This window comes from Pelobates fuscus, chromosome 1 (assembly GCF_036172605.1).
Source record: "Pelobates fuscus isolate aPelFus1 chromosome 1, aPelFus1.pri, whole genome shotgun sequence".
Lineage (NCBI taxonomy): Eukaryota > Metazoa > Chordata > Amphibia > Anura > Pelobatidae > Pelobates > Pelobates fuscus.
In genome coordinates, this window is record NC_086317.1 from 459453 (window position 1) to 473793 (window position 14341).

A 14341-nucleotide genomic window follows, 5' to 3' on the forward strand; every position below is an offset into this window, starting at 1 on the left:
TTTGATCCCAATTAGAACGTTGTGGTTAACCGCAGACACTTCTCAATTAAGCCGACTTCAGGGTGGTCGCCGTTCGCATGTCGACTACGAGGCAGCGGCCATCTTTAAACCGACGAAAGCCCAGCGGTGTTCGGCTCTGATTCCATGGAACTAAAAACGGACACCTTTTCTGCCGAACACCGCTGCAACCATGGGTCATTCGGCTGTCTCGACCAAACCATACGAATACCAGCTGTTCGGGAGTTTTACCGTCGACCGAAAGTATTTAACCCAGATAGCCTTCCCAATCGCCTGCCGAAAGACTCTAGGAACTTTAACTCCGTGGCGATTGAACTATACGAATGGGATCTGAGCGCTATTCGTCAATAATGTGCCCTCAGATCCCGGCTATCTGGGGATATGTGATATGGCTGGGGAATATACAGTTATCATAAAGTTATGTATTTTCTGGGTTTATATTTAAAATGGCGATGGGTCTTTGTCCTGGAGATAATTGCATTTCTTCCCAATTATCTCCAGGGCAGGAAGTAGGAAACCCTATTGCATTGTGGGAAAAGTCTATGCCTGTATGTCTGGAATGTCCTACTGTACATCTGTAATTTCAGTCTCCCATTTGGTCCCCTAGGGGAGTGTCCACCAAGTGGGAGACCTGCATAAATACGGGCGGGTAGCCCACAGTAAATCCAGATCCTGTTTGACCCTCAATACGGAGCTTCTGTCTCGTTATTGGGGGGGATTTCTTATTCACGCTTAGAGACTGTTTATGGGAAACTTATGCCGCTTGGTGGATATCGTGATTCGGTTATTAGCGGCAGTTCGTGGAGTTCGGTTCGGGAACCAGAGTGCATTCACGGATCCCGTTCGGGAGATTATTGCTTCCCCTGGTTATGGTTCGTGGATTATAAAGTATACGAACAGAGACTTAATACGGTGAGAGGGGAAGGTGAACTAAACGGCGAGTTACTGATAGAGACAAAAGGTGTCTTAACATATACTGTGTCAGGATCGGGACAGGGATCCAACACGCAGAGTACAAACAGTAGCCAGATACGTATACCGGACCTTAGAATGGCCGGACTAACGTAAGTAGTACAGTATAGAATGGTCAAAGACAAGCCGAGGTCGAGGGTAACAGAAGACAGGTAAGCGAGAGACAAGCCGAATCAAGGGTAACAGAGATAAGCAGAGTAAGGTAAACAAGCCGGGTCAAAACCAAAAGGGATAATAGAATACACAAGCACTGAGTGACTAGAACAAGCTAGAACCACGACAGGGCAATGAGCTAATGAAAGAAGCTCTGTTAAATACCCTGTTCAGAGCAGTAACCACGCCTCCGAGGCGTCCTGATTGGTCCTGCAGCAATTGACTGACAGGTTGTTCCGGGGGAGTGTCCTGATGACTACTTCCTGCCTAGATGCTGTAAAAGGCAGTCACTCCCTCGCGGCCGGCCTAGCATGACCGGATAGACCGCGGGGAAGGGAGCCATCAGACCGTCTGGATGGAGGAACAGCTAAGTCTCTACCTCTTTCGGAGGTAGAGACCACAGGTACCCTGACATACTGTCACGTCTCTTGACGTCCCGAGACTAAGGGGTTTTGCGTACCTGATAGGTGTGATAGTGTAGAGTGATATCTGAACTACTGAACCTAATCTGTTGAGATAAGCGTAGATGTCGTAAAAGCCTACTTGCGTGTAATGAGGATCAATGACTAGCATTAATCCGGTGTCCTTTATACATTATAAAGCATATTCAGAGAAAAACCCAATACAGCCTTATGTCTTACATAAAAATTCCAATAATGATAACCTTGGTTAGCTAAGGACATATACTATAATATTGCAGAGACTTTGGACTATATAACTTATGCAGCAAAGGACATTGAGCTGTCTGCAAAACTGTGTGTTTTAAAATGCTTTTATTACTTTGCTGCTTTATATATCTTCAGTGTATGAAGCATTCGTTTGATTGTCCCCATAAAACTAAATTGATCCATTGCATTCGTTGTACGAACTAAATCTACCGAACACCAGACCACCCTGATACAAAGTGTGGCTTCAATCAACCTCCCAATTAATTTTATTACCTCTTAAGTGGAAACTCACAAACTCTCTGTTAAGTTCCTGGGTGGCCCCCATTTCGGGAGTTTTACACATGGCGACTGCCATCTTAATCTCCCGAACAGCGGTGTTTTGCCGTCGAGTGTCTGGAACTAAAATAGGACACTCGACTAGGCAAACACCGCTGAGACCTCCAGACTTCCATAAATTCGGGACGAAACTACCGAACGAGCCTCCATTCGGTAGAAAGATTAATGCAAACATGGGGATTCACACGAACCCCAATATAGCCATGGATGACAAACATTTTGTGACTTTTATTCCGCGAACGGAGACCGACCACAAGGCCTAAACTTATGGAACTATTTTCGGCTACTGTTGCCTGTGCGGTCGGTCAAAACTTTAAACACCTATAACTTCCAAACCCCAGGTCCGATCTGGGTGATTTTTGAATGTTATTCACCCAGATCAGGGCTATCTGGGGATACCACATTTAGGGGTGTACCCTATGTATTTGGGGTACATCTAGAACTTGGGGGGAAAAATATGTACATTTTAATTTTGTAAACAGATAAGCTGATGGGAGGAGATGTGTGGGTTGTACCTTGTACTTTATTGGTTAATATACTAATTATTGTGGGTGGCTCCCTTGCATTTGTTCTCGTGCTCAACTGTCAAAATTAAACATGCAAATGGGAAAATAAAACCGAATAGAAACATACAAATGAACGGTAGTTATACAGCGTAGGAAACATTACTGGTCACGAATGCAATGATTAGCATGTTTAACTATTGAAAGTAAACGTGCGAACGTCACGAATGTTTAGTGTGGCACATTTGTGGCGAAAGTAACCTCACCACTGGCTTTTGGAGGAGCCTGTTTGCCATCCTCCTGCCCTGTGACTATGGCCCCAGTAATAAACTATGGCTAAAGACACTGTTTGTGACGCGGCACTTCGAACTCCCGAAGCTGTTAGAATGCCAGCGAACCGCTTCGAACACGTGGAACAGCTAAGGTACTGCGCAGAACCCTCAAACTCCCAGACCTCTGGTAGAGGACCCGAGAATGAGGAATAAATATACCACCCAGGAGGGGTGAGAAAAGCAATTTAATACTCATCTGTTCCTGTTGAGGAGCAGCAACGAAGTGTTCTTCGGAACGTTGTCTGCAGTATTTATAGACTACCCTGTAACTGATTGGTTGTCACGTCAGTTGATGCAATATTTAAATCTGTTTCTGTTCATTTGTTAATTCTCTTTGCTGCTATATCTAGTAAAGAGAGAGAAATGCATAATAAGAGCCTCTGTGTCTTTTAATAAATCTTATTTTACTGCTGGAGCATTGCTCCCTCTATGCCCCTCTCTTACCATCCATAAACAATCCACAATGATTTCAAAACTTTAGTCCAAAATGTGGCTATTTTGACCTGAAATTCATTTTAAATTCCTGAGCGTTCCCTGTCTAGCGAATAACCCTGATTATCTATTTTATTCTGTACAGGTCGCCATGTTTCACGGAATCCCTGCGCCGGCTGGAATTGGGGGTGAGTTGTAGCTTGTGTATCTTGCATGTAAATTGGCGATAACGTTTCCCAATAATGTGTGTTTCTGGGAACGCCATTTTAAAACTGAAATATATTAGTTTTAAAGGAACCTCTTATAGGGAAAATGTCACACGGATTTTTCATATTCTGTTTACTTATCCCTGCTATTCACAAAAGTGACAATTGTCAGGAAGTCAATGTGAATGTCAAATTTAAAACGGTTAAGATTCCCCGGTGGAAATTTAACCTTATCGGCTACAGTCCGTACTTGGAATTCCATTCAGTGCATCACATGTGCAAGCTCAGAGACTAGACTGACACAACATGAAGTACTGAGGTTTCAAACCAGCTCTGAGTTTATTGGTTTATCAGGTTATATCAATATCTTATCACATTACAGAATCTGCAAATATCTTGGACACAAGACACCCATTATACTTGGCATTAATAAAAAAAAAAAAAGGGAAGAATGTTATTGAATATAATGGTCATATTTACTGAAGGGAAACCTCTGTCAGGAGTGTTTTTAGGTACAAGGTAATTTGAGCATATCAAGAAAAGGAGAGGCCTCCAAGAGGGGTCCTGGAGTGTGTAAAAGGACTTCAAAGGGGATTACCCTAAGAATTTGATTAATTCTATACAGAAAATGTCAAATGGATACAAAGTCCAGAGGACACAGCGAAGCCCCTATATGGATACTATGTATTATTCAATACGATTAAAACATTCAGTTTATTAGATAATAATTAAAAATATATAGCAAAACTACAACTGAAAAGGAAGAAGGAAACTTATAAATACACAGAGCAGAGAACAGAAGCTAATAAGCTCTGCAATGTAAGAGGGGTAGAAGGAGTTCTGCTTAACATTTTTATAATTAGAGGTAGGAGGAACGAAAGTTAAATAGATCAAAATCACTCTTGCTTAAAGTGGTTATGGTGAGTGAAAGACATATTGTTTACAAAGGGTTAACCAACTATTGTAATTGCTAAACACTATAGAACCTATGAAATAAAGCGACAATAGATTTAAATCAGTAAGCCCCCACCTAAGAGGAATCCTTAGAATAGATTTTACTCACAAAGGGTTAACCAACTCAATAACCCCCCCACCTGAAAGGACTCCTCGGGAAATACTCACTATGTATTGTTCATAAATGGTAAACCAACTATCAGAATAAAAGTAGGAGGAACGAAAGAGAAGTAGATCCTAGTCGCTCTTGCCTAAATGGTTATGGTGAGCGAAAAACATATTGTTCACAAAGGGTTAACCAACGATTAGAATGGCTAAGCACTATAGGACCTACGAAATTAGACGACAATATATTGAAATCCGTAACCCCCTCCCCCCCACCTCATAGGAATCCCTAGGACAGGGATATGCAACCTTCAGATGTTTTGGACTACACCTCCATAATGCTCTTACACCCATAATGCTGGCAAAGCATCATGGGAGGTGTAGTCCAAAACATCTGGAGTGCCGAAGGTTGCCAATGTCTGCCATAGGATATATTTACTAACGGGTTAACCAACTGATTGTAGGGGGCGGAGTGGGATGAAACTTTTTGAAGTCTAACAACAACAATTTGAAATCAATGACCCCCCACCTGAAAGGAATCCTGGGGAAATAGTCACTGAAGGGGAAAATAGCAGCTAAGCAGGGGCGGACTGAGAACCCTCAGGGCCCCCGGGCAAAATAAATCAAGGGCCCCCTTACAGGCCCCACCCATACTCCGCAGCAAGCGCCACCCATGTCCCGCCTCCATGCACTGCCTCCAGCCACACCCTACACAATCTTTAGACACAAGGAACAAAAGTGCAATAATCCCTTCAAGGCCCCAGTAGAGACTACAATTGAGGGCTAATGGGCCATGGAGGGGGGTCTTTCTAGCAGAGGCTATGTCAGTGTCCTTTAGAGAGTGTGTTAGAAAGAATCCCCTCCAGGCCCTATTAGAGACTACAATGGAGTCTAATAGGCTTGGAAGGGGGTCTTTCTAACAGAGGCCATCTCTGTGTCCCTGCTGGGGCAATGTTTCTGTTTCCTGTGGGGCAATGTGTGTACGAGGGGGCTGTGTATGTGTGTGGCAATGTTAGTATGGGGGGCTGTGTGTGTGTGGGTGGGCAGTGTATGTGTGTGTGTGTGAGGCAATGTGTGTAAATGTGTATGGTGTGTGTGGGGGCAGTGTGTGTGTGTATGGGGGGCAGTGTGTGAATGTGTATGGTGTGTGGGGGGCAGTGTGTTTATGGGGCTAGAGTTCACTCTCACCACTGCGACAACCAGAAATCCCTGGTGGTCACAGTGTTGAGAGTGAACTCTAGCCCGTAGCTCCAGGGCTAGAGTTTACTCTCGCAAGAGCCGTAAAGTTGCCGTGGTAACCGCGGCAACGATCTGTGCTCGCTCAAGAAGGACCCAGAGGAGCTGCAGGCTGAGCTCCCGGGTCCTCTCTTCCTCCCTCCCCTGCCGGCTGCCCGCACGGTGCCTGCGGACAGGGGAGGGGGCAATTGCCCTCCTCTTACTCCCCCCTCCCCCTCTTCTTACCCCCTTCTTACTCCCACTCTCTTCTTACTCCCACTCTCTTCTTACTCTCCCCCTCTTCTTACTCCCCCCTCCCCCTCTTCTTACTCCCCCTTCTTACTCTCCCCTCTTCTTACCCCCTCCCCGCTCTTCTTACCCCCCTCCCCGCTCTTCTTACCCCCCCTCCCCGCTCTTCTTACCCCCCCTCCCCCTCTTCTTACTCCCACCTCTTCTTACTCCTCCCTCTTCTTACTCCCCCCTCTTCTTACCCCCTCCCCCTCTTCTTACCCCCTCCCCGCTCTTCTTACCCCCCTCCCCCCTCTTCTTACTCCCCCTTCCTCTTTTTACTCCCCCCTCCCCTCTTCTTACCCCCTTTACTCCCCCCCTCTCTTCTTACTCTCCCCTCTTCTTACCCCCCTCCCCCTCTTCTTACTCTCCCCTCCCCCTCTTCTTACTCCCCCCTTCCTCTTTTACTCCCCCCTCCCCCTCTTCTTACCCCCTTCTTACTCCCCCCTCCCTTCTTACTCCCCCTCCTCTCTTCTTACCCCCTCTCTCTCTTCTTACCCCCTCTCTCTCTTCTTACCCCCTCTCTCTCTTCTTACCCCCCTCCCTCTCTCTTTTTACCCCCCCTACTCCCCTCTCTCTTTTTACCCCCCTCCCTCTCTCTTTTAACCACCCTCCCTCTCTCTTTTAACCTCCCCTCCCTCTCTCTTTTAACCTCCCCTCCCTCTCTCTTTTAACCTCCCCCTCTCTCTTTTAACCCCCCTCCCTCTCTTTTAACCCCCCTCCCTCTCTTTTAACCCCCTCCCTCTTTTAAACCCCCTCCCTCTTTTAAACCCCCCTCCCTCCCTCTTTTAAACCCCCCTCCCTCTCTCTTTTAAACCCCCCTCCCTCTCTCTTTTAAACCCCCCTCCTCTCTGTTTTAACCCCCCCTCCTCTCTCTTTTAACCCCCCCTCCTCTCTCTTTTAACCCCCCCTCCTCTCTCTTTTAACCCCCCCTCCTCTCTCTTTTAACCCCCCCCTCTCTTTTAACCCCCCCTCCTCTCTCTTTTAACCCCCCCTCCCTCTTTTAACCCCCCTCCTCTCTCTTTTAACCCCCCTCCTCTCTCTTTTAACCCCCCCTCCTCTCTCTTTTAACCCCCCCTCCCTCTCTCTTTTAACCCCCCCTCCCTCTCTCAACCCCCCCCTCCCTCTCTCTTTTAACCCCCCCTCCCTCCCTCTCAACCCCCCCCCCTCCCTCCCTCTCAACCCTCCCTCCCTCTCTCTTTTTTAACCCCCTCCCCGTAGCGTGGCCGAGCTGCTCTTCCTGTACCCGGCCGGACTGACAGGAAGGTGCACACTCAGTGTGTGTGCACCTTCCTATCAATCCGGCCGGCACCGCGGACGCAGAGCAGCTCGGCCACGCTACGGGGAGGGGAGGTGAGAAGCTGCAGCCGCCTGAGCGCTCTTAAGAGAGCGCTCAGGCGGCTGCAGCATTTAAAGGGGCGGCCGGGCCCCCTGATGGCGGGCCCCCCTCCCGGCTGGGCCCTCGGACCATGCCCGAAGTGCCCGACCGGTCAGTCCGCCCCTGCAGCTAAGCCTTCATAGAAACATACTCAAAATAAATCGACTTCAAAGTCACTATCTGAAAAAATGACTAAAATGAAGGCTGAAAGCTACTAAATGAAAAATCAAGAGAGAAAAAAAACCTAAGGAAAAGCTGATCCCTACATGCTGGCTAGAAAGCAGTCCTTAACTACACCCCATTAAAGAGTGCTTCTAAACAAATCCCACATCCAAAAACCTTTGTTAGCATTAGGAAAAGTGAGGGGGGTTTCTTCGAATTAGAAGAAATTGTACAGAAGACGATAAGTTTAAAGAACCGGCTAGTAAATTAAAGGCAGATTTAATAGAAAAAGGATATTAAGAGACAGATTTAGATAAAGTCTACCAACAAACACAAATAAACAGAAACCCGCTTTTAAAAGAAAAAAACATTATTAAACAAAACGCAAGAAAATGACATCCTTATTGTGTGTAACAGGGGAATCGAGAGAATATTCAATAAACATTGGTCAATTTTAAAACCAGATCCACAATTATTAAACCTTTTACCAGACAAACCAAAAATAATTCAGCAATTGTTAACTAAAAACTACATAAAGAAGAAACCGGTTTCTTTGGATGTGGGATTTGTTTAGCCTGTAAAAAATAAGACATATTACAAAATGTAATAACTCAAAACAAGATGAAGAGTACAGAATTGAAGATTTAATAACCTGTCATTCAGTAAGTGTGGTTTATCTAATGCAGCGTTTCCCAATTGGTGTTCCGCGGAACCCTTAGGGATATATCAAAATTGGGGTTCCGCTGCGTTTTGCCACATCCAAGAAGGCCGCCACTACCTGCTGTTCTCGGAAGGTCGGAAGCAGAAGAGATCACGCACGATCGTAAGCCCGCCTTGCCGTAAGAACGCGTTGCCGTCAGAGGCCACCCTGCCATCAGCCAGCCACTTAGGGACTTGGCTCGTCCATGAGAGAGCCCGCCCAGCAGTCAGCCATTTTCTATCACTCGTGGTAGAGGAGTGATAGAGAGTGGATCTGTTAGTTAAAGCTCTGTTATTGCCAGATATAAAGCTCTGTTAGGCAGGGACCCTGAAGGACTATGTCAGAGGCATTGAAAGACTGTCAGGGGCATTGAAATTCTCTGCTAGGGACATTGAAAGGCTCTGTAAGGAGTGTAAGGGACATTGAAAGGCTCTGTAAGGGACATTGAAAGGCTCTGTAAGGGAGTGTAAGGGACATTGAAAGGCTCTGTAAGGGAGTGTAAGGGACATTGAAAGGCTCTGTAAGGGAGTGTAAGGGACATTGAAATACTGTCAGGGGCATTGCAATTCTCTGCTAGGGACATCAAAAGGCTCTGTAAGGAGTGTAAGGGGCATCAAAGGGCTCTGTAAGGAGTGTAAGGGGCATCAAAGGGCTCTGTAAGGAGTGTAAGGGGCATCAAAGGGCTCTGTAAGGAGTGTAAGGGGCATCAAAGGGCTCTGTAAGGAGTATATGGGGCATCGAAAGGCTCTGTAAGGAGTGTAAGGGGCATCGAAAGGCTCTGTAAGGGGCATCGAAAGGCTCTGTAAGGAGTGTAAGGGGCATTGAAAGGCTCTGTAAGGAGTGTAAGGGGCATTGAAAGGCTCTGTCAGGGGCATTGAGAAATTCTGTTAGGGGCCAAAAATTGTTACCGTATATACTCGAGTATAAGCCGACCCGAATATAAGCCGAGGCCCCTAATTTTACCCCAAAAAACTGAGAAAACGTATTGACTCGAGTATAAGACTAGGGTGGGAAATGCAGCAGCTGCTGGTAAATTTCTAAATAAAATTAGATCCTAAAAAAATTATATTAATTGAATATTTATTTACAGTGTGTGTATATAATGAATGCAGTGTGTATGAGAATGCAGTGTGTGTGTGTATGAGAATGCAGTGTGTGTGTGTATGAGAATGCAGTGTGTGTGTATGAGAATGCAGTGTGTGTGTGTATGAGAATGCAGTGTGTGTGTATGAGAATGCAGTGTGTGTGTATGAGAATGCTGTGTGTATGAGTGCAGTGTGTGTGTATGAGTGTGTAATGCAGAGTGTGATGCAGAGCCTTGGTGGGGGGTGGGCATTTTTATTTTTTAATTATTATTTTAATATTTTTTTTTGTTTCATTACATTTTTTTTATTATTATTATTTTTATTTTATTATTATTTTTTATTTTATTATTTTTTATTTTATTATTTTTTTATTTTTCTTATTATTAATATATATAAATTTTTTTTGTCCCCCCTCCCTGCTTGCTAGCTGGCCAGGGAGGGGGGCTCTCCTTCCCTGGTGGTCCAGTGGATGGGCACTGTGTAGGAGGGGGCTGTGGGGGCTGCAGAGAGTTGTTACTTACCTTTCCTGCAGCTCCTGTCAGCTCTCTCCTCCTCCGCCGGTCCGTTCAGCACCTCGGTCAGCTCCCAGTGTAAATCTCGCGAGAGCCGCGGCTCTCGCGAGATTTACACTGTGAGCTGACAGAAGAGCTGAACGGACCGGCGGAGGAGGAGGGAGCTGCAGGAAAGGTAAGTAACATCTCTCTGCAGCCCCCACAGCCCCAGTCTGTATTGTGGCAATGCAAATTGCCATAATACAGACTCTGACTCGAGTATAAGCAGAGTTGGGGTTTTTCAGCACAAAAAATGTGCTGAAAAACTCGGCTTATACTCGAGTATATACGGTAACTGTATTTTTGAAAGTGTTTCAAATCTTTTTGCTCCACATTTAACTCAAAAATCCTGCATAAGTTCAGTTCTTTCTAAGAGCACTATCACATTTTTTTTTAAACCAATAAACTACCATGAATTTGGAAAGCTGGTTAAAGCAGGGAACTCTTAAGAGAAAAATTACTACTACTTCTACCTGTTCGGCACTTATAGAAACGGAGAAAGAAGATACAAGTAAAAATCCAGAAAACACGCCCGAAATGGTTTGTACCTACTGTTCCTCAAATAGCAGAGACAAGTGACAAGTCAATAAAAAAAGAAAAGCACGCAATGCTGGCCAATCTTCTTCTCAAACAAAGAAAATAAAATATGATGATAGCTTCTTGTCATTTGGATTCACAAGTGCCAGAAATGAAGATTTTCCTGAAGCACGATGCGTACTTTGCAATAAAATATTGCCAAACCGTTCGTTAGCACCTGCTAGATTACATCGTCACTTTGAGCAAAACCACGCAGCGTACAAAGATAAAGACATTGCCTTTTTAAGCGAAAGCTAAATGAGTATCAGAAGAGTAAACTATTTATGAGCAAAAAATGTCAACCCGCTAATGAAAAAGCCACAGAGGCTTCTTACAGAGTGAGTTGCCGCACAGCACTTGCAGGAGAAGCACACAATTGAGGAATCACCAAACCATGTGCAAAAGAAATCGTGTCATGTATTTTAAGTAAGAAGTTGAGTAAAAAAATGGAAGCTTAGCCACTTTCCAACAACACAGTTGTGCGCCGTATTCATGATCTTGCTGATGGCATCCATACTGAGCTAATTTCTCGACTGTATCAATGTGACGGGTACTCACTGCAATTAGACGAGTCCACAGATGTTGCAGGACTTTCAGTTTTGTTGGTTTTTGTTAGATATAATTTTGACAAACAGATTGAAGACTTGCTTCTGTGTGAAACTTTGAAAACTCATCCCACTGGTGAGAACATCACGACTATTTAAAATAATATGTGAAGCTATGGGTAGTCCCCACTCTGCTCTGCTTTTGCATTCAGACGTCCGTTGGCTATCACGAGGTAAAGCCCTTGTTAGAATGTTTTGAATTGGTTCAAGAGTTCTTTGCGTATTTCCAGTATCATAAATCTGGATTAACAAACACTCTGTGGTTATCCAAAGTAGCATATCTTGCAGACATATTCACAAAATTAAATGACGTATGTTTATCACTCCAAGGAAAAAACACTAATATTTTTAATGCAAGAGAAAATATTTTCACTGTCTCGTAAGCTGCTGTGGCGAAACCAGCTTCGCCACTGTGAACTGGAGAGGCCTGGCTGCTAGCCTCCTGCCCTGCGACTACGGCCCATGGACATATTGCTCTATAAACACTATATTTGGGCATGTAATAATTTATATTGCTGCTACTGGCCCTTTAAAATCAGCGATGGACATATTGGGACTTTTGGGACTAATGTCCCTTTAAGACTTGGTAACATATCACAGTAATACTGTCTTAAATATTATGTAGGTATTTATGTGTTCAGTTAAACTGGGGATATGTAGAAATGTGTGTTTTATGTGTTAAATGTATCAGTATGTAATTTTATGTCTTTTACTGTCTTTTTGCAACCATGTGGTTAATGGAGTCTGACTCTAGTCCTAGATAATTGGATTACTTCTCCAATAAACTCCAGGGCAGAAGGGAGGAAGCCGGGATGCATTGTGGGGGATGTTTTACTTCTGTTTGGGCCAGATTGTGCCATGCTGCAAGCCAGGGCCCAAAAGATACTTTTAGTAACTTTTAAACCCCTGGTCGGATTCATGCCATTTTTTAATATGTTGTTCCCCTGAATGGATTGATTGTGGATATGTATTTTTATGTGAATGTGATGTATGGTTTTAAAGTTATGAAAGTTGTGTAAAAGTATATTTTACTCTGTATGCATAATGGGATTATGTGTCACACTAAGGGGAGGGGATGTGTGGGAGGTAACATCTATGTCATTGGTTCTTTTATGCCTCCCCCTGGGTGTGGCCTGTATGTGTGAGTTGGAAATAAAAGCCAGACTGGGTGTCCCAGTCTAGAGTTCTTGCTTAACCCTCAAAGCGATGTGTCGTCTCGTTCTTTGGGGGAATGGGATTGTATGCTGACTGCCAAGAGTGTAAGCCGATGTCTGCTTTTCTTGTTCAGCTGTTCCAGTGTTCGTGTGGTTCCAGTCGGGAGAATGGTGTTTGCAGTAGCTGCCTGTGCATCTGGAAAGGGGGATATCGCCTAAACTGGGTTTTATCCTCTTGTAAGTGAAACGGTCCGTTACAGCTGCAGTTTTGGACCTCATCTGTTGAGCAAAATAATTTGAACTCTTTGCCAACACTTGAGGATTTTCTTGAATCAGAAATTGAACTTGAAGATGAAATTTGCAATGAAATTGTAGATCATCTTCGCCATTTAATCACATCGATTAATCTGTATTTTCCATTCTTGAATGAAAACCATAATGGCTGGGTTCGAAATCCATTCATAAAAGACAAGTCAGCCTATTTTTCTGATGTAGATTTTGAGAATCTGATCGATAGAACTTCTGATAGTCAACTAAGCCAAAAATGTAAAGAAGTTTCTCTTGTTGCTTTTTGGGGTGATTTACACGAAGAATACCCAGAATTGTCCAAGCGGGCAATCAAAGTTCTGTTGCCATTCGCTAGCACATACTTATGTGAAACTGGATTCTCTCTTTACTCTGCAACAAAAACAAAGTATCGAAATCAACTTGACGCCACTGCAAACATGCAAATACAATTGTCAACAATTAAACCAGATATAAAAAGAACTTGCCAGCAAAAGAGAACATTGCACTCGGCTCATTGAAAGGTTTCCGCTGCGCTGCTCTATGGCACCCTTTTTTTTTTTTTTTTTTTTTGGTGTTCCAAAGTTTTGCTATACCATGTCAAAGGATTCCAAGGGGAAAATTAATTGGGGAAACCCTGATCTAATGGAATGTCCCTGCGGCCTAAAATATGTAGGCCGCTCAAAAAGTAATCTTCATACGAGAATAGAACACATTAGAAATATTAAAGGTATGAAGGTCACAGCGTGTCACATTTTAAAATTAAACATAACAAGGACCCAAGCCACATCCAATTTATGGGCATCCAAAAGGTGACACAAAATTGGCATGGAGGAGACTTAATAAAAAATTTGGGCCGAAATGAAGTGGCTCTCAAAGGTCTCAATGTGGATTTTAAACTTTGTCACTAATACCATTTTAAAACTAGAAAAAAAACCTTTTTTTTTTATTTTTACCCTTCTTTTTTAAGTGAATCCTTAAGATCATGATTTTTAATAAAATCAATTCTAATACATTTTAAACCAAATAAAAGATAAAATTGAATAAGAATTGATATCATATACAGATAAAACGTATAATATATAAGTAGAAAAGCACACCAAAATATAGGGCATTTCTAAATATAACTAGAGAGACACAATATATAATATAAACAAACATTTCATAGTTAACTTATCTCATTTATTTCTCTTGACATTTCTATAAAACCTGCTTGTAACGGCACCCCCAGGCATAAAAGGGGCAAACCGCTGTTTAGGAGATCTTCCCTTCCAGAGATACAGGCAGCTATTGTAGAACACCGATCTCCCGAACTGAGAAACACATGAATTTCCCAAACTCCCAAACCGGAACCATATGAAGCCTATCAAATATACGAACGGGAAAAACCATACAAATTGGTTTGCACTCCCGAACCAGCCAATAGTCAAACCATACAAATTAATTACCCCAAAAACGAGACAAATCTCCGTGTTGAAGGTCAGTAGGTGATCTGCTTTAATGTGGGCTACCTGCCTGGTATTTATGCAGGTCTCCCACCTGGTGGACACTCACCTAGGGGACCAAATGGGAGACTGTGACAAGGACATTGTAACAACCAATCACAGAGTTATACTCTGCCCGGGAGATAATTGTGAAGTAATTCAATTATCTCCCTGGACAG

At 43.8% G+C, this 14341-nt stretch overlaps 1 protein-coding gene across 1 annotated transcript in view; it reads left to right on the plus strand.

The window, feature by feature from the left end:
• The window catches only part of VPS28 (VPS28 subunit of ESCRT-I), a 66919-nt gene that overhangs the window by 19654 nt on the left and 32924 nt on the right, over positions 1 to 14341 (plus strand). Inside the window, exon 2 of the mRNA XM_063445496.1 lies at positions 3560 to 3602. Within this exon, the coding sequence (XP_063301566.1) occupies positions 3566 to 3602 (37 nt within the window). The 5' untranslated portion in view covers positions 3560 to 3565. The remainder of the gene's footprint in view (positions 1 to 3559; positions 3603 to 14341) is intronic.